Genomic DNA, 26,400 nt, shown 5'->3' with positions numbered 1-26,400 from the left:
TTTATGTTTTTGTTGTTGTTGTCCATGAATTTTTGTTATTGTAAAAAACATGACTTAAAAGTAAATGACGACCAATCCAAGTGCCACACTATTTAAAGTGAGGGACTCTCAAAAACTCTAAAGTAGTGATCTGAACGTTACTATAAATCAAATTTCTTGGCTCTGGAGAATAGCATATATTTATTTTCTTAGATAATAACAATTTGAGGTGTGTACCCTGGAAATGTCAAATATATTTTACAGCTCCAACTGCAAAGTCAACCCAACAGTAGCAAATGGTGTCATCTGCATACAGATGCAAACTGTATGACAAGAGAATTTCGTTAATGTAGTCAAAAGGATGAGCCCCATTTAGAGCTGTCCCAGACTAAGAATTTATTAAGTAGACTACAGCAATTCATCCTGAATAATAGACATTATCTATCAATATATTATCAATATCTTCATGATATCTATCAATCTTATTGGTTCATTGATCAATTTGCTGATGTCAGAAGCAAATCGATGTTCGATGCATAATCCTTGTAGTTGTCCCGCCCGATAGATGCAACCAATTACGTCTCACTTCGGACTACAAATGCTACAGCATCACGGACGCTAGACAAATAAGTTAATGTGATTTTCTCACAAGGTATTAACATTTCAGTAAACCACTCAAATCACTATTTGATAGTTTACACGTGCTGTATGACCAAACCAGGTTTACTACCTAGGTCTGGCATTTCTGCTGGGAAGACCGCTCTTGGACCGAAGTGTCCTGGATACTTTTTAAAGATGCAGTGATATGGTAGCAAAATATGGCAAATAAGTTTACAAAATTATTTGACAGCTTTGCGTTTTGTATTACTTACTTCATGGTTGTTTTTACTCTTCAAAAAAGTACATGTGTATGCTTCTCCGATGGCAGCTTGATCATAGGCTGGGCTCTTACAGCTAACCACTGTTCATAATGTTCAGGATACCGCAATGCATCATGGGATGCCAGCCACTTAGCAACTCGATATCCTGCAGAACTAAGCATGAGCAAAGAGATGGCATGAGGTTTTCCCATTGATGGAAAGACCCAAGGATATTGCAGAACCTTATTATATAGCCCAGTCCATGCTACCTCAACCATAACAGATTCAGATTCACATAAAAACAGATTCACAGTTACATTAAGTCAGATCAACCCCCATTTTCCATCTAGCAATTATGTGACTCGGCACATATTTCAACTTTCTTTGCGGGTATCCAGATTATTGCCAAAGATTAATGAACGCAGATTGTTAAAATAAACTCAAGAAACAGCACAGAAAGATCAGAAAAATTGAATAAAATAAAAATATTTTAAAAAGAAAGCCTCATTAATATATGTCTAATTTAGTAGGCTAGTAGGCTACATACACATTGCATTTGCACTGTTAATCAACCAAAGTATTTTTCCTCTAGGTTGCATAATGGAACATTAGTATTTAACTTTAATGACAAGACAAACTCGATGACAGAGCGGCTGATCAAAGAGAGGCAACTACAGAAGCCTGAGGCAAAACAAATGTTAATCTTCAATCAACGATGCCTTGCAGTTGCAACAGTGGCATAAAGAGGCTTGAACTTCAATGCTCTGAAATCTTTTCTGCTAAGCTATCTTGCTCAAGGCCTTTGGACCCTGGAAATTACACTTTGGGTCGGCTTGACTAAGTAGACAGAGAGGGTTGACCTGCAACCGGTAGCTAGTTTGATCCCCGGTGATCCTCCTGCTAGCTGAGTGTACCTGAGCAAGACATTTATTACTGCTCCCGATGGGGCTGTCGCCTTGCATGGTTGACACCGCTGTCGGTGTGTGAATGTGTGTACGGACCATTATAAGTCGCTTGACATAAAAGTGTCTGCTAAATGCCAAATAATGCTAAATGCCAAAAATGTAAAGTGATGGTCTAATGCAAATTGTTTGTTTACAGTTGTCTTTCCAACACCTTGAAAAGTATAGTGGGTTGTCGGATAGAGATTCCTGTTGTTTGAAAACATGGCAGTGGAATTCAAAGACTGCAGCAGAACAAAAGCTAAATAAACACTTGAGGAAGTGATTGCGGTGTCAATAGTTGATGTGCAATATTCAATCTGCTTCAGAGTCATTCTTCCATTATAGCCTATGCATTTTTACTGCGGCAGATAATATAAATAAATGTCTCTATACAGCGGAATAACATGCACCATTGGTCTGATAGCAATATAAAGGATAACTTATTAGATGGTAGTAGGGGAAATGCACCAAATTCAACTTGTATGGTCTCTCTTTGTCTATATTGGAAGTACACATCAATTACTTAATCGATGAAGCTGTTAAAAAAAGTAAAACTTTACCCTTAACAGCAATAAAAGGCATTATAGCACATCGCAATGAAAGGTATATTCATTTCCTTTTTTATTTCTTTAATGGTGGAAAACAGAAAAGAAAAGCTTACAATAAAACGAAAACAATTCAGAAACATCCCAGACATTCACATTTTAAAATACTTTTTTTTTATAGTATAAATATATAATGCTATTATGTGCACTTGAATGCTGAAAGAAACACACACATTCACACACACACACACACACACACACACACACACACACACACACACACACACACACACACACACACACACACACACACACACACACATACACTCAGACAGAAAATAAAAAATCTGAAATCCTTTTGTAACAAAACAACATCACCATTGCAACGTGAGAATACAAGTACAATGGATGGTGCCTACCCTTTCATCCACTGTTGTCTTTTTATGAAATTATGTATAGTTTAAATGTATTTATAAGTAAAGTATCATCTTCACAGGCATGTCATCTTCCATAAACACAAGCTCTTTTGCTTGCTGGTCAACATTTTCTGTATGCACAAAGAGAACTGCTGGCCCAGGTTACTGAATATTACATTATCTGTAAAGGCATACAGTTTTGAGCAGCTTGGAAATAAATTATAAGCATCTCTGGTTTAACAGGCATCAGGTTCAAGTCTTATTGATTCACAAAATACATTCTCTCAACTGTTGATAGACATTAGCACAAGGCAAGGAAAAGGTAACAGGAATTATGCATAGCTATGCCCCTAAAAGAAGAGTCTTTGGGTCATAATTATGTAGTTTTACAGATATTGTAAGTTGTAGAAAACACAGATATTTGCCATTTAAAAAATGCATGGCGTTTTTGTTTAACCACAAGCTTGGATAAGATGTATTAGTACAAATCGTTAAACAGTGAAAGACTGTTGCTGCAATAACTTACACAGTTTGACAAATAAACTGCAGATGTACCAAGGATTTTCCTGTGTATTGTCCTGTGTCGTTCAGCTGATTGCTCTACTGATCTGCTCTTGTAGACCACACAATTGATTTAAACAAAGAACACAGCTGGATAAGTGTACTTTGATGACCGTGTGTACACACAATCATTAAGCGGATTCAGGTCTCTGCTTGCATTACTCCCCACAATATGATCTTCACATTACATAAGCGCTACAATATAGAAAAAAAGCGGAATTCTGGTATCTGTGTAAGGAATACTTTGGTGATTTCAGAAAGACACTGTAAAAAAATAAAATATAAAGTAAGTACATTATTATTATTTGGTCATGAATGCATCAGCTTAAAGTTCTTAAAGTGGCAGCATTGGAGAATTAAAAATGAATGTTCTTTTCCAGTAGCCATCTGAAAGGATCCATCTTTGCATTTTCTCCTTTTTATAAGCGAATGACCTCCAAAAACAAGTCTTCTTAAGGCACTTAAAGGCTTGACTTGCCATCCAAAATTGCATCCACTGATCTTCACAGAGGAGATTTCTCTTGTCCTTTTCTTGTAGGAATTATTTCTTATTGACACACCATGTGCCATGTGCAGTTTAGTCCATGTTTAATGGCGGTCACTGTCTCCTCATCCTCAACTTGTAACCAGTCCTGTCTCTTTTCCCCCTGTGTCTTGGCTGGCGTTGATAGTTGATGGCCTCCTCTGGCCTTTTGAAGTTGTGGATACTGTACAGGCTAGTGTGTTGATGTCTTCTGGTGAAGGCCCTCTGATAACTTGAGGCTAGAGTAGGTAAGATTTGAGAAGAAAAAACATGAGCAAATTATTCCTCACCGCCATATAATGATGATTATTTTTTTTTTTAGATAGCCTAAAAATACTCAACATTTAAATTGTGAGTTGATGTTTGCGGTGTACTCACGATTCATGCAGGATACTTGGGGCGTATCCCACCGTCCATCCCCACGGCAACGGATGATTGGCACATGTCTCTGAACGAAGCCGGTCTGGCACTGGTACCTCACAAGGCTGTTGATTTCATAGCGTGGCTGCATCTTGCCGAAGGTACGTGCATTCTCCACAAGAGGGGGCTGATTACAGGCCACTGGGTAACCAAGCATAACACAAGTGAGCGAAAGGAGAGAATGATTATTAAATATCACAGTGATGGCAAGAGCGTAAAAGAAAAACATTTCATACAATTTTAGGTAAGATAGTCCACAATTTGGGGGTGCTTGGTGATTTCTTTGTACCTGTGCCCTTCTTGCAGGTGTAGGTGAGGTGGTAGTTACAAGGTACGTCGTTCCACTGTCCGTCCTCGTGCCAGATCATCACGACACAGTCCTCCCCGGCGGAGAAGAAGCTGTCCGGTTGATTTGGCCTCCAGTTCTCATATTGCTGAAAGGAGAAAAGTGCAACGGGTGAGTCTTCGTTGCAGGATGATTTGTTGAATTCATACATATGTTCCAACAGCTTTGTTTGTAGCTAGTAGGCCAGTCATTGCAAAAAGCACAACTGAAATTGGTCTAGGGGCATCACTATGACTAGATTTTAAATCTGTAGCAATTTTTCTTTTTTTTCATTGACGTTAATAATAGCGTTATAATAATAGTATTAATCAGATCATTGTGTATGCGGTGCTGGGTGTTATTTTGAAATATAAAAGGACCTTCCTTATCTTCCAAGAAAAACTGGAAGAGTCGATACGCTTATGATATCAAACTAGCACCACTCTAGTTTGACAGGGCAGAGGTTAACAAGTCAGAGGCTATAAAGTTAGACCTTATCTCTCGCTCTGGAAGTGGTCCCGGGAAAAGAGATATTGCACTGCTGCTCTTGGAAATAGGGTTTCCAATCTGTAGTTTACTGCTTTCTGTAGCTACTCCGAAAGGCCACAAGATGGAGCCACAGCATCTGCACACTGGAATCTATCAATCTTTTCTAATAAATCGCCATACCTCTCTTTAAAGAAGCACCCATGAAAGGGTGTCTTATTAAGAACAACGTGAATATAAAGAGGAAATAAATATAGTCGGCAGGTGCAATCAGGTGGAAATACTCTATATTACACATGCAGGAGGCAGAAAGGAGGTTTCCTTTATAAGGCTATTTATTATAGTATGTTATAATTGACATGTGTCATGTCAAGCGCTGTGTCATGACATCACAGATCCTACCATCCCAAAACATCCGCATTATATACGCACAATATTCCAAAAAATGTTGATTTGCACATTCCTGCAATAATGTACACACAGCTGCAGCCAGTGAGGCTAGCTCCCTCAACTTGGACAGCACCAGCGGGCTGTCAACGCCCTCTAGGTTCAAACAGTCCCTTCAAAGCTGCGACCCCCACCCCACACCTCCATCCATGCCTTGAGGTGCTGCAACCCTGTTATTATGCTGAGCAAAGCTACTGGCTTCCTGCCCCATTCACTCAAATTCAACACAATGGTTACCCCATCCCTACCCTCCCCCACCCCAGGCACACAGTAGACCCTTAATGACCAATCATCAAAATCAATAATCAGTCCTATGTCCGTACTTTGCTAAATCCTGATTCCCACACACTAATGTGTAAGTAGTACGCATATGCAAATAAATAAATAGAGGTATGACACACACTCACACACATACACACACGCACATACGCACACACGCACACACACACACACACACACGCACACACACACACACACACACACACACACACACACACTCTCACACATACACACACTCACACACACACTCACAAATACCAACACAGACACACACACTGCATGTGCAACAGATGGCTGTGTTGATACATTCATCCTCCACAGCTATAGTACTGACTCGCTGTACTCCAGATGCCAACTTTGTTCCAATTGTGGTAGTCTACTACAGGATCCTTTTTCTATTGAGAAACACGAGGTGGGGCGACCACCCACCTAGCCCCTACCCCGGCCCTCCCCCTGGGAGGTTTCTGCACAACTTCCTCTTTCTCCCTGTCTCTCCACAGCCAGGCACAGGTGCTGTCCATCTGTGTGTGTGTGTGTGTGTGTGTGTGTGTGTGTGTGTGTGTGTGTGTGTGTGTGTGTGTGTGTGTGTGTGTGTGTGTGTGTGTGTGTGTGTGTGTGTGTGTGTGTGTGTGCGTGTGTGTGGGTGGGTGGGTGGGTGGCTGGGCTTGGCTGGCTGCCTGCTGGGTTTCCGGACTGGTGTTGGGCTCGGACGAGCGATACCTGTCCACGCCAGTCATGCGCTCCCCCTAGACAGTGTCCCTCACACCCTCCCCACCCCCTCCCCACCACCACCCAACCTCCTCCTCCACTCAAGCTGGGGGGGAGGGGGGTGAGGGTCTCTCTCTCTCTCTCTCTCTCTCTCTCTCTCTCTCTCTCTCTCTCTCTCTCTCTCTCTCTTCCATACCCTTCCTCGGGCCATCTAGATGCCTCCCGCCTTATCTCAGGCGTTGTCGGGGGTGGGGGGGGGGTTCTTTGAAGTGAGGACATCACTCCGTACGACATGGATGCATAGCAATTAACCACTTTCCTGTCTAGTGTGTGAGAGGAGGGGGATTGAGGTTCCTCAGCCAGAAGCCAAAACAAACAAACGCACTCCCACTTAGGCACACCGCAGAGCGGTCAAAACCCCCAACTCCTGCCCCTGACTGTGGGGGGCTACCTGCCGCTTCATTCCCTCCTTTATGGCACCCTCTGGGGGAGAGACCAAATTTGAAATAACATGACCTGTCCTACTGCAGCCAGGGCTGCACAGAGTCGCAGTGACCAACTCGAAACAAACATCTGCACTTGTTCCTTGTTCTCTGTCACACACCCACACACGCACCCACACATGACAGGGGGAGAATCCGCCATGAAAAGGCCACCACTGTTCCCATCCCTACCACATTCGGTCACTTCCATGCGGAGGAGCAACTCCTACCCCGGATGGTGACGCCATTTTCTCATCAACATCACGTCCAAATATTTACAATGACTCTGTGCCATGTTTGTTGAGATAAAATAGTGTGAGAAAAGAGCCCGGTTCTTACCAGAGGGTTGCCGTCGGTCCAGCGGAAGTCGCTGTCGTACACCTTATCGTTCAGGCCGATCCACTGGTAGTCCTGGCCCAGACCTGCGATGCAGGGGCAGAGAGAGATAGAGAGCTTGGTTAGGAGCAGGTTGACGGCTCCCTCTGAGAATTTACCCTTATTAGGACTTTTTCGGTGAGAGGAAACATTGGTTCAAAAAAGAAAGTGTGTGTGGCATTACCAAAATAGAGACAGAAAGTGTGACGCCACATAGGCATTAGTTTCTTGTTCTATGGTTGTTAGTAATCTCAGCTCATTTGGATAAGACATTTTATAATTAAGTTAGAATACATTACGAAATGATTGATATCGAGAAGCCCAGTTAAGCAGTGCAGTCTCTTGCATGTGTCTTATCTAGTTTATAACGCACACAAACATACACAGCTTATCTATTTGTTTTCGTCTGTCCGTCAAAGTGATAGACTTACGGTTGACAAACTGCTGCTCCTCGTGGGAAACTATACTGGCGAGGTGAGCGCCCTGCATTCTGCACTCGCGCTCTGCGTTGTCCCAGTTCCTCCTATGGGGAGAGTACTTGTAGCAGTGGCCCTGGAATTTATGCCAGCCATAGCCACATGTTTCAGTGTCTGATGGGGAGAGGAGAGAAAGAGAGCGAGAGCGAGAGAGAGAGAGAGAGAGAGAGAGAGAGAGAGAGAGAGAGAAAGAGAGAGAGAGAGAGAGAGAGAGAGAGAGAGAGAGAGAGAGAGAGAGAGAGAGAGAGAGAGAGAGAGAGAGAGCATTGATTTAGTCATTTAGCAGGAGTCCTTTTTGTAACTTTTGGTAAGAAAACCAATCATCAGTGCCTTTCAACAGGGTCAAGATAATACAATGCATAGTTAAAGACTTCTGTTTTACTACTCCCAATCTGATCTTTCCAACACCTGAGTATTTTCAACCTAGAGTATTTTCGGGCCTCTGCTATCTCTGAGTGAGACTATGTGCCCAGACAAAAGATTGAGGGGGAAGAATGTTTGATGGAACTCTTTCTATGGCTCCTAACTGCAGCCATTCAAGGCCTTGAGGGCAGGAACAGAGGAAAGGCAAAAAAACATAATTATTATTACTCTTAAAATTACGTTAAGATTAAATCAGATTGGGACATTGAGTCTGATGGAGCCTCTTAATTACTTGTAAGGTCTCTGTGCATGTTTGTGGGTGTGTATATGTACGACTGTATAAAGATGAGGTGACATTTCTATTTAAGGTCTGTTTCACTTGATTTGTTTCAAAAACATATTTTTATCAAGACTCAACCCAGCTGTTGATACATGGACCGAACAGACATCTTGGTTCTGATCAGTTCTCCCCTCACTTTCGTACGCTTTATTTCTCTACTAGCAGGATGTTTTGGGGCAACAGCTGGGACTCAGCATACAATGGGGCTGTGGTGTGAATCACTGCTGATTGATCCCAATAACATCTTGGGCGGGGACACCAGTCGATCAGGCCAATATGGATGATGACTTGGGCTGAGCAATTAAAAGATCAAACTATGCTGCATTGGGGACTACATAAATCAAATGACAAGTCGGGGAATCACTCACATGTTCCTATGGCCCGTATCACAACAATTCATATATTCAAATGTATTTGTATAGCAGTTGTAACAGTTTTTATATTGTTTCTCATTCTATTAAACAGAAACTTCTTTGCATGCTGAAATAGCCAATGTGAAATATAACACATCCGTAGTTGGATGTTTAACATGTCTAAACACAACCAACAGAAAATGTATGAAGTGTGTAATGTATTGTGTGCTAGGTCTGTCTGCCTGACGCCATCAGTCAATGCTGCCCCAAGCTACCTGTTCAGTAACCTGGCGGCCTGCGGACAAGAATAGGAGACTACTAAAAGCAGCTGCCACGGTGAGATGGAGGTGCTGTTTGTGATTCAGTTGTGTCTTATTGGCGAGGGTTTATATTAGAAGAGAATGTTCTGCTGTTGGGGAAGTCTGAGAAGCTTCACAACCAGACTAAACCATAACTCATTTATGTAAGAGTTATCTCTAACATTGACTATGTTTATTCCTCAAGGGATTTAGGGGATTTAGTTATTTTGAGATGGATGAAGGGGTTGAATAAAATCAATATCTTTCACAAAGTAGTTGACCATATAAACAATTACTTTAATAAACAATAGAAATAGTAAGCAACTAATATTGGGGATGTGGTCATTGTATATATTTGAATGCGTTAACCACACAATGCTAATTGAGGAAAATATATACAGGTGCTGGTCATATTATTAGAATATCATGAAAAAGTTGATTTATTTCATTAATTCCATTTAGAAAGTCAAACCTGTAGAATGTATACATTCATTCCAAACAGACTGATACATTATAAGTGTTTTTTGCCAAAAAGAAGATGATTATAGCTGACAACCAATGAAAACCCTAAATTCAACATCTCAGAAAATTAGAATATGGTGAAAAGGTCAGATATTGAAGACACCTGGTGCCACACTCTTATTAGCTAACTAACTCAAAACACCTGGAAAAGCCTTTAAATGGTCTCTCGTTTTGATTCTGTATGACACACAATCATGGGGAAGACTGCTGACTTGACAACTGTCCAAAAGATGACCATTGATACTTTAAAGAAGGAGGGCAAGACACAAAAGGTCATTGCCAAAGAGGTTGGATGTTCCCAGAGCTCTGTGTCCAAGCACATTAATAGAGAGGCGAAGGGAAGAAAAAGATGTGGTAGAAAAGAGTGTACAAGCAAGAGGGATAAACGCGCCCTGGAGAGGATTGTCAAACAAAACCGATTCAAAAATGTGGGGGAGATCCACAAAGAGTGGACTGTAGCTGGAGTCAGTGCTTCAAGAAGCACCACACACCGACGTATGCAAGATATGGGCTTCAGCTGTCGCATTCCTCGTGTAAAGCCACTCTTGAATAAGAGACAACGTCAAAAGCGTCTCGCCTGGGCTCAAGACAAAAAGGACTGGACTGCTGCTGAGTGGTCCAAAGTTATGTTTTCAGATGAAAGTAAATTTTGTATCTCCTTTGGAAAACAAGGTCCCAGAGTCTGGAGGAAGACAGGAGAGGCACAGAATCCACGTTGCCTGAAGTCCAGTGTAAAATTTCCACAGTCAGTAATGGTCTGGGGTGCCATGTCATCTGCTGCTGTTGGTCCACTGTGTTTCCTGAGGTCCAGGGTCAATGCAGCAGTCTACCAGGAAGTTTTAGAACACTTTATGCTGCCTGCCGCGGACCAACTTTATGGAGGTGACGATTTCATTTTCCAACATGACTTGGCACCTGCACACAGTGCCAAATCTACCAGTACCTGGTTTAAGGACCATGGTATCCCTCTTCTTGATTGGCCTGCAAACTCACCTGACCTTAACCCCATAGAAAACCTATGGGGTATTGTGAAGCGGAAGATGCGAGATGCCAGACCCAACAATGCTGAAGAGCTGAAGGCCACTATTAAAGCAACCTGGGCTCTCATAACACCTGAGGAGTGCAACAGACTGGTCGACTCCATGCCACGCCGTATTGCTGCAGCAATTCAGGCAAAAGGAGCTGCAACTAAGTATTGATTGCCATACATGCTGAAACTTTCCATGTTCATACTTTTCAGTTGGCCCACATTTCTAAAAAATCATTTTTTGTACTAGTCGTAACTAATATTCTAATTTTCTGAGATACTGAATTTGGGATTTTCAGTAATTGTCAGTACTAATCATCCAAATTAAAAGAAATAAACATTTCAAATATATCATTCATGTGTAATGAATTGATATCATATGTAAGTTTCACGTTCTGAATATAATTACTGAAATAAATCAACTTTTTCATGATATTCTAATAATTTGACCAGCACCTGTAAATATTGCGTCATACAGTACTCAAACTAAACTCACCCTCTTCACAGTTACGGCCGGAGTAGCTGGGAAGGCACACACATGTATGGCAGCCAACCCCATCAACACATGTACCACCGTTACGGCAAGGGTTGGACTGGCATTCATCAATATCTAGAAATAACAGAAAAGGCAGAAATGAGTAGGCATATTTGGTGGTATCAAATGATCTTTAAGCGCCTGTTGTTTTGAGAAAGGGGATACAGAGAGAATATGTGATGTACCTGTTTCACAACGGACTCCACTGTAACCAGGGGGACAGCTGCATGAAATTGTACTGCCGGTCTTGAAGCACGAACCGCCATTCAAACAAATGTTGTTCACACATGAGTGAAAACCTGCGTGGAAATAAAACAAACCATCTAAATAAAAATACTCAGAGACATAAACTCAGATCCCTTGGAATTACAATTCAAAAAATCGGTAAATGATTTTTACATACCTGGAATTTCAACAGTCTCGCCGATGATGCTGTGGTTTATGTCCAGTCCAGTTTCAGCAGAGTTGCTGGGTTCTTCTCCACTGATCGGCAATCCTTCATTGAAGAGAGGTGAATAGGGTGTCCCATCCCGGTCCACTGTGTCATTTTCATTGGAGAATGAAGAAGGTGTTGTATGCAATGATGTGATTATGTCTTCCAGGCTTTGTGTCTCAGCCAGAGGCACGATTGCGGTCGTAGTGGCAGACACTTCTCTGTCCACACTCATGGAATCCTCTCTCATACCTGGCTCTCTGATCATCGGTAAACTCGTGGTAACATCTGCCTTGAATACAGTCTTGATCTCACCGGGAGCGGCTGAGGGCTTTTCTTTAGTGGATTCTTCACCGGCCTCAACAGTGGGCGCTTTGGTTATTATCATAGAGGGCGGGCTAGTGATGGCAGCCGATAGCTCAGTTTTGTCTTCAACCTTGTCACTCTCCAGATCCACTGCAGGCACAACAGAGGTACTCCCTGCTATTACGGAGGATTGAGAAGTGCTTCCCTCAGAGACACTTTCGCTGCCTGCTGAGATAACAGACTGGCTCTGAGTAGTTTGCGGCAGAGCGCTTGGAGGTGCTCCTGGGTAAATCGGGACCGATTCAACCTTGGAGAGGTCTGGTGCTTCATAATCTACTGGGATGCCATAATCTGGGTCTTTTTCATAAAACGGGGTAGAGGTTGACGATTCACTCTCTGTGCTACTTGAGCTGGCTTCTTTTAGAGGTTCAATTGTCCAATTGTCTTTTGAAGTTGACCCATCTACAGGGTTGGCTGTTGACTCTGAACTCTGGGTTGTCTTCTGAATTGGCAACAGGGGGCTGGTTGTGCTTAGTAGTGCATCCTCAGAGGAATGATCGGTGTAAGGCACATGGGTTAAGCTGTCGTCAGATCTGGCCTGTTCAAAGGATTCTACAGGGGTTGTCAGATGTTGTAAAGGAGAACTTGTTGTGACAAACTGAATATTGACATCAAGCTGTGATGTAGCAGCTGTCAAATGTATGCTATGTATACTATCCTCTATGGTCAGATTGGGAGCCAAGGCCAAGGTTGGGAATGGGGTAACTACTGTTTTCGTCTGAGATGTAAAACCTTCCTCTTCTGAGCTTGTAGAAGTTTCCTCGATGTGTGCCACATAAGGAGTTTGCCCTCCGCTTGTTACCGTTTCACTTTCTTCCATCAACATCGGAGGTGATAGTGTGGACATCTCTCTGATGAAGATAACAGGTGTCCCATCCCCTGAGGCTTCTGATTCAGAAATCCCTGAAATGGGGGCAGCTTTTGGGTTCTCTGTGTGGCCAAGTATTGATAAGTTATCCTGTGATGTAACCGGAATCAATGTTACTTCCTTGAAACTCAGTGTGGACTCTTCAGAATGTGTCTTACCGCTTTCAGTTATGGCTACAAGCACAGCAGGCCCTGTGCTGTTGTAATCCACAACTTTATCCACACTAGAGAAGGTGGTCATTGGGACTTTGGTCGATGCTTCAGTTTTATCAGATGTATTTTCAACACCATCCTGTTTTTCAGGGAGGCTTTCTGCGGAAGTTGAAACTTCTAGGGTAGCAGTTGACTGGCTGGATGAGTCATCGAACAAAGAGTTATCAGTTGTTGATGCAGTGACACCCTTTTCAGTAGGAGGGGAGGTGGTCCTCTCACTGGAGACCATAGTTGTGATTGTTGTAGCCGAAACTATTTCCGCTGCGCTGACAGCGACTGAGGAATGATGTATAAACGTAATCTCCGACCTGGCCTGCTGATAAGATTCTGCTGATGATGTTACTTCAGGTACCGGCACAAAAGTGGTGACAAATTGAACTTTGTCCACAGGTGTTGATGATGTTGCGATGGCAGAGGAAGGAACTGAGACCCATTGTTGAGACGATGCTGTATGAAGTTCCATTGATGAAACTGATTCTTCAGTTGATTCCTTAGTAGCTTCATCTCTTTCTGTTTCAGTCAGTGTTTTCTCTGTGCTGTGAGGACGTGAGGACGTGGAGGTGGATAAAGTATTTCCATCTATTATAATTTTCGGTGATAATTTGGAGATGTTGTTTTGGTTAGTGGTTGTATCCATTGCCTTGTCACCGGAGCTCTCACCATCAATGCCATTTGCCGCTGATGGCTGTTTAGTAACGTTAGTTGGAACGTTTGTGGAAGGCAGTTCATCAATCTTTACTGCATATGTGTACACTGTGGAAGTCTCTGAAAAGGTAGAGTACTCAGTAAAATCTGGACTCGATGTGATAACTGGTTTTTGGGTGCTATAAAGAGATGACACAGCTCCTACACTTGTAGTAGCTGAAATAGTGGGGATTGGCACTTGTTCCACCATCACTGTTTCATTGACCATTGTTCTAGGTGGGGTTTGTTCAGATGAGTCATCTTTGCTGGTCACATCTTTGCCAGAGGAAATGGTGGGTTCCTCCGTGGCGTGCAGGGAGGCAGTGGGTCTCAGTGCCTCTTCTGTGTTCATATCTTTTAGGGGTTTGGTTGTGCTGTACAAAGAAGGTTCTTCTGTAAACATAGCTGTGCTTGGCTGACCAGAGCTTTCCTCTGTTGTGATATCTGATATAGAGGAAAGGCTTCCTTGTTCTGCTTTTACTGTGGCAGTAGGCTCACCCGTAATATCTGATACAGAAACAATTGGGGTCTTAGTACGGAACAGTGAAGAAGCAGTAGTCTTTGCATTTGCTGTTGTATCTTGACCTTTAAGCACTGCTGTTGTCACAATTTCAGCTGATTCGTTTGAAGCTTGAGAAGGAGGCAAAGTGGATGAGATTTCTGTGGTAGACCCACTCTCCTTATCGTTAATGCTGTCACTCGTAGAATCAGCATCCATTCGTTGAGTGGTTTGGTCGGCACTTGCAGTGGGGAACGTGCTATATTGCACAGTCAATAATTTAGATTCCCCCGTGCTCTGTGGCGAAAATGTCACTGCCTCAGCACTGGATGACTCACTAGAACTACTAGAGCTGCCTTCTTCTTCTTCTGTTGGGACCATTTTGATCTCTGCAGAGCTGCTTGTTGATTCTGAACGATGAGAGGAATTTTCAGAGGATTCTGATGTTGAATCAAGGGTGGCTGGAGTGGATTTAGAAATTACCTCATCCCTTCCAGAACCTTTTATCTCTTCTGTCCCATCCAGCATGGGTGTCATCGTAACTGCTGTGAAACCTCCTTCTTCCTCAGTCTGAATGGTGGAAACCACAGAAAAAGTGTCTGCATCGATGATAGTATTATCTTTGGTAATAAGGCCAGGCTCTAGGCTTCCATGTTTCATGCCATCTGTCACTGTTGAGAAAATCGTATCCTCATCTGTGTCTTCCTCTGTGAATATGCGAGTGGTGCTTGCTGATGGTTTGGTCCCATGCAGAATCATTGTAGGGGTCTGTTCACTTAGTTCAGCATTGGTTTGGCTGGTTGTGGGACTAATAATCAGAATCTGTTGGTCTGTCACAGAATGGTAAACAATAGAGGGGAAAGCGGTTGAAATTGATGTGAATTCACTGCTTGAGCTTGACTTGGTGGTGTCACTTGAACTGTGATCACTGACTAACTTTAAGGTTGCATTGGGCATCATGGTTGGATGGGAGTAGTCTCTTGTTTGCTCAGCTAAAGTATTACTTTCGTCCATGCGGCTATGACTTGGAGTCTGTGTTGTTTCAGAACTCACAGTGCTTTCTGTAGCTCGGATAATCTCCCTTTCTTTTGAGGTAGCCATCTCATCAGAGCCTGGTGTTACTGAAACAAAATACTCTGTTTCACCTGTGGCTTCTGATGGAGTCGAAGTGAATACCCCAGGGGGATGGAAACTGGAACTTTTTTCTTCCATCAAAGTAATGGTTAGGGTGGATTTCGATGTATCAGTCAACAAAGGCCGTAATGAGACAGAATTGGATATCGTCATATTTGAAGGGTCCGTGGTTGATTCTTCAGAGCTGATGGGGAAAGAAGCTGCTGTTACATCAGATTTTGAAATGGAACCTGTTGTTGTTTCATGTGACGACGTTATTACTTTTGGTATCACTGTGCTGAACATTGATGACACATCTGTTAATAGGTCCCCTGAACCATCTGATTGTGTTTCAGGTTTTGCCGATGTTATAGAAACTGTCTCATCAGTACTTGTAATTGTTTCTGGGAAGGCTGAATCAATATGCTCATTTGTAGCCAAGACTTCTGTGGTTGACTCAGTTGTGTAGACAGATGAATCTGTTACATTGGAGGACTGAATAAAAAAATCCTGTGTGTGGTCAGCTGTGCTTCCACCTGGTGACACAGAGATAGTGACAGTTAAAGTCTCTGTGCTTGTAATGTATGGAGGTTGGGTTGATGATTCTGAATCCATGGTTGGCTTTGTGCTTAAATAAGTTGATGTTGCAAAGCTTGGCACTGCTGATGTGCTCTGCTCAACCATCTCAGTCTTAACTGGGGCAGGAGTGACTCCCACTTTTGATTTTATAAAGGTCTCCATCAGTAGTTCAGAACCTGATCCATCAGGAGTGCTCCCCAGATCATCATCCACAAATGAGTCCCCGGAACTCTCCATGTCGATGAATGTCGAAGTGACTCTTGTGGGATAACCACGGGTTTGCAGAGTTGTTGATGGAGACGATGAAGAAACGGTGTGGTCCATTGATGTTTCCTCCTTTGTAGCCTCTGAAGGTGTTTCTATTGGACCTTCTTCTGTTGACTGTATTGAAGATGCAGAGACACTGGTTACAGTGGACAAATATGTGGGCAACACAGTAGCTATACTGATGGATGTGTCATCACTTGACGATATATCTGTACTTGTCTGTTCTGGTTGCTCACTTGAGAAGGCGGTAGCTTTTTCAGTGGAAAAGGAGGGGGATGCAGAAGTGGTGGATATTGTAACAGAAGATGCTTGTTGTCCTGGCTCCTTTGTACTCTTTACAGAAGTTGATGTGATAGTAACAGTCTCTTGTGTGGACAAATTAGATGTTTCAACCCCTGAGCTCTCTTCAAGGGTTGAAGATGAAACTACACTATCTTCTGGTGTAACAGAGGCTGTCTTTGATTGGCTTGTGGGCGTGTCAGTGCTGTACAGAGAGGAGGCTGGATATGCTGTTGTCCCTGAACTGTCAATTGTTTCATGGGATTCTTTTGTCACTGATGGTTTCTTTGTGCTGAACGTTGATGTTGATGATTCTGTTTCAGTCTCTTTTGGAGACCCATCAGGTGTTAACCCACCAGAGCCCTCCTCTGTTGATGCAAAAATGGAACTAGCCTCTGCTGTGATAGAGGATTGATCTTTAGAGACACTTTCTTGAGGTTCTGTTGTGAATGCTGGTATCTCTGTACTATAGAGTGAGGACAAGGTTGATTTTATACCATCAATTGCTTTATCTGATGCTGTTGTCACTGCAGGTTTCTCTGTGGTGAACAAAGAAGAAATGGTGGTTGAGATAATTAACGATTCATCAGTAAATATCATAGAAGTCAGGTCCGCTGGAAATTCTGTGTCAGAAGGAGTAGTTAGTACTGCTGTGGCCGCCTCTGTGCTTGATCCATAGAAGGAAGGGGAAGATTCCAGCATGATAGGTTCTTCGCTAACACCATATTCCACGATCTCATCGCTAGAATCTGCGGATGCCTCAGGTGATGTTGAACTTTGAGAGCTGGTTATGGAACTGGTCTTTGTGACATCTGAGGCAACATATGTTGATGGCATCACTGTCTGATTTGAAATATCCACTACAGTTTCTGATGACACTGTGGATGGTCCCTCTGTGCTTGCCAGGGAAGATACAGTTGTGACAGCAGACATCTGAGAGAACACGTCAGGAGCTTCATCACCAGAACCAGCTTCATCACCAGAACCAGCTACATCTTTAGATGTTAGATCAGCACTGATCTCTGTCTTCTCTGTTGTTGGCGAGATTGACGACTTTCCTGAGGGTAACATGGTCGGTTTTTCAGTACTTAACAAAGACGATGATGTGCCAGCGGAGTTCTCACTGCCTGGAGACATATCTGTACTTGTCTGTTCTGGTTGCTCACTTGAGATGGCGGTAGCTGCTTCAGTGGAAAAGGAGGGAGAAGCAGAAGTAGTAGATATTTTAACAGCAGCTGCTTCTTTTTCTGGCTCCGTTGTACTCAACACAGAGGATGATGTGGTAGTAACAGTCTCTTGGTTGGACATGTCAATTGTTTGACCATCTGAGCTCTCTTCAAGGGTTGAAGATGAAACTACACTATCTTCTGGTGCAACAGAGGCTGTCTTTGATTGGCTTGTGGGCGTGTCAGTGCTGTACAGAGAGGAGGCTGGATATGCTGTTGTCCTTGAACTGTCAATTGTTTCATGAAATTCTGTTGTCACTGATGGTTTCTTTGTGCTGAACGTTTCTGATGACACTGTGGATGGTCCCTCTGTGCTTGCAAGGGAAGATACAGTTGTGACAGCAGACATCTGAGAGAACACTTCAGGAGCTTCATCACCGGAACCAGCTTCATCACCAGAACCAGCTACATCTTTAGATGTTAGATCAGCACTGATCTCTGTCTTCTCTGTTGTTGGCGAGATTGACGACTTTCCTGAGGGTAACATGGTCGGTTTTTCAGTACTTAACAAAGACGATGATGTGCCAGCGGAGTTCTCACTGCCTGGAGACATATCTGTACTTGTCTGTTCTGGTTGCTCACTTGAGATGGCGGTAGCTGTTTCAGTGGAAAAGGAGGGAGAAGCAGAAGTAGTAGATATTTTAACAGCAGCTGCTTCTTTTTCTGGCTCCGTTGTACTCAACACAGAGGATGATGTGGTAGTAACAGTCTCTTGGGTGGACATGTCAATTGTTTCACCATCTGAGCTCTCTTCAAGGGTTGAAGATGAAACTAAACTATCTTCTGGTGCAACAGAGGCTGTCTTTGATTGGCTTGTGGGCGTGTCAGTGCTGTACAGAGAGGAGGCTGGATATGCTGTTGTCCTTGAACTGTCAATTGTTTCATGAAATTCTGTTGTCACTGATGGTTTCTTTGTGCTGAACGTTTCTAATGACACTGTGGATGGTCCCTCTGTGCTTGCAAGGGAAGATACAGTTGTGACAGCAGACATCTGAGAGAACACGTCAGGAGCTTCATCACCAGAACCAGCTTCATCACCAGAACCAGCTACATCTTTAGATGTTAGATCAGCACTGATCTCAGTCTTCTCTGTGATTGGCGAGATTGACGACTTTCCTGAGGGTAACAGGGTCGGTTTTTCAGTACTTAACAAAGACGATGATGTGCCTGCGGAGGTCTCACTGCCTGGTGACATATCTGTACTTGTCTGTTCTGGTTGCTCACTTGAGATGGCGGTAGCTGTTTCAGTGGAAAAGGAGGGAGAAGCAGAAGTAGTAGATATTTTAACAGCAGCTGCTTCTTTTTCTGGCTCCGTTGTACTCAACACAGAGGACGATGTGGTAGTAACAGTCTCTTGGGTGGACATGTCAATTGTTTGACCATCTGAGCCCTCTTCAAGGGTTGAAGATGAAACTACACTATCTTCTGGTGCAACAGAGGCTGTCTTTGATTGGCTTGTGGGCGTGTCAGTGCTGTACAGAGAGGAGGCTGGATATGTTGTTGTCCTTGAACTATCAATTGTTTCATGAAATTCTGTTGTCACTGATGGTTTCTTTGTGCTGAACGTTTCTGATGACACTGTGGATGGTCCCTCTGTGCTTGCAAGGGAAGATACAGTTGTGACAGCAGACATCTGAGAGAACACGTCAGGAGCTTCATCACCAGAACCAGCTTCATCACCAGAACCAGCTACATCTTTAGATGTTAGATCAGCACTGATCTCTGTCTTCACTGTGATTGGCGAGATTGACGACTTTCCTGAGGGTAACAGGGTCGGTTTTTCAGTACTTAACAAAGACGATGATGTGCCTGCGGAGGTCTCACTGCCTGGTGACATATCTGTACTTGTCTGTTCTGGTTGCTCACTTGAGATGGCGGTAGCTGTTTCAGGGGAAAAGGAGGGAGAAGCAGAAGTAGTAGATATTTTAACAGCAGCTGCTTCTTTTTCTGGCTCCGTTGTACTCAACAAAGAGGATGATGTGGTAGTAACAGTCTCTTGGGTGGACATGTCAATTGTTTGACCATCTGAGCCCTCTTCAAGGGTTGAAGATGAAACTACACTATCTTCTGGTGTAACACAGACAGTCTTTGATTGGCTTGTGGGCGTGTCAGTGCTGTACAGAGAGGAGGCTGGATATGCTGTTGTACGTGAACTGTCAATTGTTTCATGGGATTCTGTTGTCACTGATGGTTTCTTTGTGCTGAACATTGATGTTGATGATTCCGTTTCAGTGTCTTTAGGAGACCCATCAGATGTTACTTCACCAGAGCCCTCCTCTGTTAATGCAAAAATGGAAATAGCCTCTGCTGTGATAGAGGATTGATCTGTAGAGACATTTTCTTGAGGTTTTGTTGTGAATGCTGGTTTCTCTGTACTATAGAGTGAGGAAGGTGGGGACAAGGTTGATTTTATACCATCAATTGCTATATCTGATGCTGCTGTCACTGCAGGTTTCTCTGTGGTGAACAATAAAGTAATGGTGGTTGAGATAATTAACGATTCATCAGTAAATATCGTAGAAGTCAGGTCTGCTGGAAATTCTGTGTCAGAAGGAGTAGTTACTACTGCTGTGGCCGCCTCTGTGCTTGATCCATAGAAGGAAGGTGAATATTCCAGCATGATAGGTTCTTTGCTAACACCATATTCCACGATCTCATCGCTAGAATCTGCGGATGCCTCAGGTGATGTTGAACTTTGAGAGCTGGTTATGGAACTGTTTTTTGTGACATCTGAGGCAACATATGTTGATGGCATCACTGTCTGATTTGAAATATCCACTCCAGTTTCTGATGACACTGTGGATGGTCCCTCTGTGCTTGCCAGGGAAGATACAGTTGTGACAGCAGACATCTGAGAGAACACAACAGGAGCTTCATCACCAGAACCAGCTTCATCACCAGAACCAGCTACATCTTTAGATGTTAGATCAGCACTGATCTCTGTCTTCTCTGTTGTTGGCGAGACTGACGACTTTCCTGAGGGTAACTTGCTTGGTTTCTCAGTACTTAACAAAGACGATGATGTGCCAGCGGAGGTCTCACTGCCTGGAGACATATCTGTACTTGTCTGTTCTGGTTGCTCACTTGAGATGGCGGTAGCTGTTTCAATGGAAAAGGCGGGAGAAGCAGAAGTAGTAGATATTTTAACAGCAGCTGCTTCTTTTTCTGGCTCTGTTGTACTCAACACAGAGGATGATGTGGTAGTAACAGTCTCTTGGGTGGACATGTCAATTGTTTGACCATCTGGGCCCTCTTCAAGGGTTGAAGATGAAACTACACTATCTTCTGGTGCAACAGAGGCTGTCTTTGATTGGCTTGTGGGCGTGTCAGTGCTGTACAGAGAGGAGGCAGGATATGCTGTTGTCCTTGAACTGTCAATTGTTTCATGGGATTCTGTTGTCACTGATGGTATCTTTGTGCTGAACGTTTCTGAAGACACTGTGGATGGTCCCTCTGTGCTTGCCAGGGAAGATACAGTTGTGACAGCAGACATCTGAGAGAACACAACAGGAGCTTCATCACCAGAACCAGCTTCATCACCAGAACCAGCTACATCTTTAGATGTTAGATCAGCACTGATCTCTGTCTTCTCTGTTGTTGGCGAGACTGACGACTTTCCTGAGGGTAACTTGCTTGGTTTCTCAGTACTTAACAAAGACGATGATGTGCCAGCGGAGGTCTCACTGCCTGGAGACATATCTGTACTTGTCTGTTCTGGTTGCTCACTTGAGATGGCGGTAGCTGTTTCAATGGAAAAGGCGGGAGAAGCAGAAGTAGTAGATATTTTAACAGCAGCTGCTTCTTTTTCTGGCTCCGTTGTACTCAACACAGAGGATGATGTGGTAGTAACAGTCTCTTGGGTGGACATGTCAATTGTTTGACCATCTGAGCTCTCTTCAAGGGTTGAAGATGAAACTACACTATCTTCTGGTGAAACAGAGGCTGTCTTTGATTGGCTTGTGGGCGTGTCAGTGCTGTACAGAGAGGAGGCTGGATATGCTGTTGTCCTTGAACTGTCAATTGTTTCATGGGATTCTGTTGTCACTGATGGTTTCTTTGTGCTGAACGTTTCTGATGACACTGTGGATGGTCCCTCTGTGCTTGCCAGGGAGAATACATTTGTGACAGCAGACATCTGAGAGAACACGTCAGGAGCTTCATCACCAGAACCAGCTTCATCACCAGAACCAGCTTCATCTTTAGATGTTAGATCAGCACTGATCTCTGTCTTCTCTGTGATTGGCGAGATTGACGACTTTCCTGAGGGTAACAGGGTCGGTTTTTCAGCAATTAACAAAGACGATGATGTGCCAGCGGAGGTCTCACTGCCTGGAGACATATCTGTACTTGTCTGTTCTGGTTGCTCACTTGAGATGGCGGTAGCTGTTTCAGTGGAAAAGGAGGGAGAAGCAGAAGAAGTAGATATTTTAACAGCAGCTGCTTCTTTTTCTGGCTCCGTTGTACTCAACACAGAGGATGATGTGGTAGTAACAGTCTCTTGGGTGGACATATCAATTGTTTGACCATCTGAGCCCTCTTCAAGGGTTGAAGATGAAACTACACTATCTTCTGGTGTAACAGAGGCTGTCTTTGATTGGCTAGTCGGCGTGTCTGTGCTGTACAGAGAGGAGGCTGGATATGCTGTTGTCCTTGAACTGTCAATTGTTTCATGGGATTCTGTTGACACTGATGGTTTCTTTGTGCTGAATGTTGAGGTTGATGATTTTGTTTCAGTCTCTTTAGGAGACCCTTCAGATGTTACTTCACCAGAGCCCTCCTCTGTTGATGCAAAAATGGAAATAGTCTCTGCTGTGATAGAGGATTGTTCTGTAGAGACATTTTCTTGAGGTTTTGTTGTTAATGCTGGTTTCTCTGTACTATAGAGTGAGGAAGGTGGGGACAAGGTTGATTTTATACCATCAATTGCTTTATCTGATGCTGTTGTCACTGCAGGTTTCTCTGTGGTGAACAAAGAAGAAATGGTGGCTGAGAAAATTAACGATTCATCAGTAAATATCATAGAAGTCAGGTCCGCTGGAAATTCTGTGTCAGAAGGAGTAGTTAGTACTGCTGTGGCCGACTCTGTGCTTGATCCATAGAAGGAAGGGGAAGATTCCAGCATGATAGGTTCTTCGCTAACACCATATTCCACGATCTCATCGCTAGAATCTGCCGATGCCTCAGGTGATGTTGAAGTTTGAGAGCTGGTTATGGAACTGGTCTTTGTGACATCTGAGGCAACATATGTTGATGGCATCACTGTCTGATTTGAAATATCCACTACAGTTTCTGATGACACTGTGGATGGTCCCTCTGTGCTTGCCTGGGAAAATACAGTTGTGACAGCAGACATCTGAGAGAACACGTCAGGAGCTTCATCACCAGAACCAGCTTCATCACCAGAACCAGCTACATCTTTAGATGTTAGATCAGCACTGATCTCTGTCTTCTCTGTTATTGGCGACACTGACGACTTTCCTGAGGGTAACTTGCTTGGTTTCTCAGTACTTAACAAAGACGATGATGTGCCAGCGGAGGTCTCACTGCCTGGAGACATATCTGTACTTGTCTGTTCTGGTTGCTCACTTGAGATGGCGGTAGCTTTTTCAGTGGAAAAGGAGGGAGAAGCAGAAGTAGTAGATATTTTAACAGCAGCTGCTTCTTTTTCTGGCTCCGTTGTACTCAACACAGAGGATGATGTGGTAGTAACAGTCTCTTGGGTGGACATGTCAATTGTTTGACCATCTGAGCTCTCTTCAAGGGTTGAAGATGAAACTACACTATCTTCTGGTGAAACAGAGGCTGTCTTTGATTGGCTTGTGGGCGTGTCAGTGCTGTACAGAGAGGAGGCTGGATATGCTGTTGTCCTTGAACTGTCAATTGTTTCATGGGATTCTGTTGTCACTGATGGTTTCTTTGTGCTGAACGTTTCTGATGACACTGTGGATGGTCCCTCTGTGCTTGCCAGGGAAGATACAGTTGTGACAGCAGACATCTGAGAGAACACGTCAGGAGCTTCATCACCAGAACCAGCTTCATCACCAGAACCAGCTTCATCTTTAGATGTTAGATCAGCACTGATCTCTGTCTTCTCTGTGATTGGCGAGATTGACGACTTTCCTGAGGGTAACAGGGTCGGTTTTTCAGTACTTAACAAAGACGATGATGTGCCAGCGGAGGTCTCACTGCCTGGAGACATATCTGTACTTGTCTGTTCTGGTTGCTCACTTGAGATGGCGGTAGCTGTTTCAGTGGAAAAGGAGGGAGAAGCAGAAGTAGTAGATATTTTAACAGCAGCTGCTTCTTTTTCTGGCTCCGTTGTACTCAACACAGAGGATGATGTGGTAGTAACAGTCTCTTGGGTGGACATATCAATTGTTTGACCATCTGAGCCCTCTTCAAGGGTTGAAGATGAAACTACACTATCTTCTGGTGTAACAGAGGCTTTCTTTGATTGGCTAGTTGGCGTGTCTGTGCTGTACAGAGAGGAGGCTGGAAATGCTGTTGTCCTTGAACTGTCAATTGTTTCATGGGATTCTGTTGACACTGATGGTTTCTTTGTGCTGAACGTTGATGTTGATGATTCTGTTTCAGTCTCTTTAGGAGACCCATCAGATGTTACTTCACCAGAGCCCTCCTCTGTTGATGCAAAAATGGAAATAGTCTCTGCTGTGATAGAGGATTGTTCTGTAGAGACATTTTCTTGAGGTTTTGTTGTTAATGCTGGTTTCTCTGTACTATAGAGTGAGGAAGGTGGGGACAAGGTTGATTTTATACCATCAATTGCTTTATCTGATGCTGTTGTCACTGCAGGTTTCTCTGCGGTGAAAAAAGAAGAAATGGTGGTTGAGATAATTAACGATTCATCAGTAAATATCGTAGAAGTCAGGTCCGCTGGAAATTCTGTGTCAGAAGGAGTAGTTAGTACTGCTGTGGCCGCCTCTGTGCTTGATCCATAGAAGGAAGGGGAAGATTCCAGCATGATAGGTTCTTCGCTAACACCATATTCCACGATCTCATCGCTAGAATCTGCGGATGCCTCAGGTGATGTTGAACTTTGAGAGCTGGTTATGGAACTGGTCTTTGTGACATCTGAGGCAACATATGTTGATGGCATCACTGTCTGATTTGAAATATCCACTACAGTTTCTGATGACACTGTGGATGGTCCCTCTGTGCTTGCCTGGGAAAATACAGTTGTGACAGCAGACATCTGAGAGAACACGTCAGGAGCTTCGTCACCAGAACCAGCTTCATCACCAGAACCAGCTACATCTTTAGATGTTAAATCAGCACTGATCTCTGTCTTCTCTGTTGTTGGCGAGACTGACGACTTTCCTGAGGGTAACTTGCTTGGTTTCTCAGTACTTAACAAAGACGATGATGTGCCAGCGGAGGTCTCACTGCCTGGAGACATATCTGTACTTGTCTGTTCTGGTTGCTCACTTGAGATGGCAGTAGCTGTTTCAGTGGAAAAGGAGGGAGAAGCAGAAGTAGTAGATATTTTAACAGCAGCTGCTTCTTTTTCTGGCTCCGTTGTACTCAACACAGAGGATGATGTGGTAGTAACAGTCTCTTGGGTGGACATGTCAATTGTTTGACCATCTGAGCCCTCTTCAAGGGTTGAAGATGAAACTACACTATCTTCTGGTGAAACAGAGGCTGTCTTTGATTGGCTTGTGGGCGTGTCAGTGCTGTACAGAGAGGAGGCTGGATATGCTGTTGTCCTTGAACTGTCAATTTTTTCATGGGATTCTGTTGTCACTGATGGTTTCTTTGTGCTGAACGTTTCTGATGACACTGTGGATGGTCCCTCTGTGCTTGCCAGGGAAGATACAGTTGTGACAGCAGACATCTGAGAGAACACGTAAGGAGCTTCATCACCAGAACCAGCTTCATCACCAGAACCAGCTTCATCTTTAGATGTTAGATCAGCACTGATCTCTGTCTTCTCTGTGATTGGCGAGATTGACGACTTTCCTGAGGGTAACAGGGTCGGTTTTTCAGTACTTAACAAAGACGATGATGTGCCAGCGGAGGTCTCACTGCCTGGAGACATATCTGTACTTGTCTGTTCTGGTTGCTCACTTGAGATGGCGGTAGCTGTTTCAGTGGCAAAGGAGGGAGAAGCAGAAGTAGTAGATATTTTAACAGCAGCTGCTTCTTTTTCTGGCTCCGTTGTACTCAACACAGAGGATGATGTGGTAGTAACAGTCTCTTGGGTGGACATATCAATTGTTAGTCCATCTGAGCCCTCTTCAAGGGTTGAAGATGAAACTACACTATCTTCTGGTGTAACAGAGGCTGTCTTTGATTGGCTAGTCGGCGTGTCTGTGCTGTACAGAGAGGAGGCTGGATATGCTGTTGTCCTTGAACTGTCAATTGTTTCATGGGATTCTGTTGACACTGATGGTTTCTTTGTGCTGAACGTTGATGTTGATGATTCTGTTTCAGTCTCTTTAGGAGACCCATCAGATGTTACTTCACCAGAGCCCTCCTCTGTTGATGCAAAAATGGAAATAGTCTCTGCTGTGATAGAGGATTGTTCTGTAGAGACATTTTCTTGAGGTTTTGTTGTTAATGCTGGTTTCTCTGTACTATAGAGTGAG

General features: G+C 43.6%; 1 protein-coding gene across 1 annotated transcript; it reads right to left on the bottom strand.

The window, feature by feature from the left end:
• Positions 1-2,406: 2,406 nt before the first annotated feature.
• Positions 2,407-26,022, bottom strand: LOC115545724 (mucin-3A). The gene is made up of 8 exons (XM_030359140.1): positions 11,669-26,022; positions 11,451-11,564; positions 11,227-11,340; positions 7,782-7,940; positions 7,315-7,397; positions 4,538-4,682; positions 4,207-4,389; positions 2,407-4,067 (listed from the first exon to the last, which is right to left on the bottom strand). Exons 1-8 carry the CDS (start codon positions 26,019-26,021, stop codon positions 3,904-3,906), a joined length of 15,315 nt encoding a protein of 5,104 aa, XP_030215000.1. The 5' UTR covers position 26,022; the 3' UTR covers positions 2,407-3,903.
• Positions 26,023-26,400: the final 378 nt, after the last annotated feature.

The sequence above is a fragment of the Gadus morhua genome, chromosome 6, assembly GCF_902167405.1.
Source record: "Gadus morhua chromosome 6, gadMor3.0, whole genome shotgun sequence".
Classification (NCBI taxonomy): Eukaryota; Metazoa; Chordata; class Actinopteri; order Gadiformes; family Gadidae; genus Gadus; species Gadus morhua.
Note: the sequence above shows the minus strand (reverse complement) of the source record. Positions and strands in the feature narration are given on the sequence as shown.

Coding starts and splice junctions, on each gene's coding strand:
- LOC115545724 (XM_030359140.1), bottom strand. CDS start 26,021: ATGTCCACCCAAGAGACTGTTACTACCACATCATCCTCTGTGTTGAGT. Junction 7,941..11,226: donor CGGCCGTAACTGTGAAGAGG/GTGAGTTTAGTT, acceptor TCTCCCCATCAG/ACACTGAAACATGTGGCTAT. Junction 4,683..7,314: donor GGACCGACGGCAACCCTCTG/GTAAGAACCGGG, acceptor TTCTCCTTTCAG/CAATATGAGAACTGGAGGCC.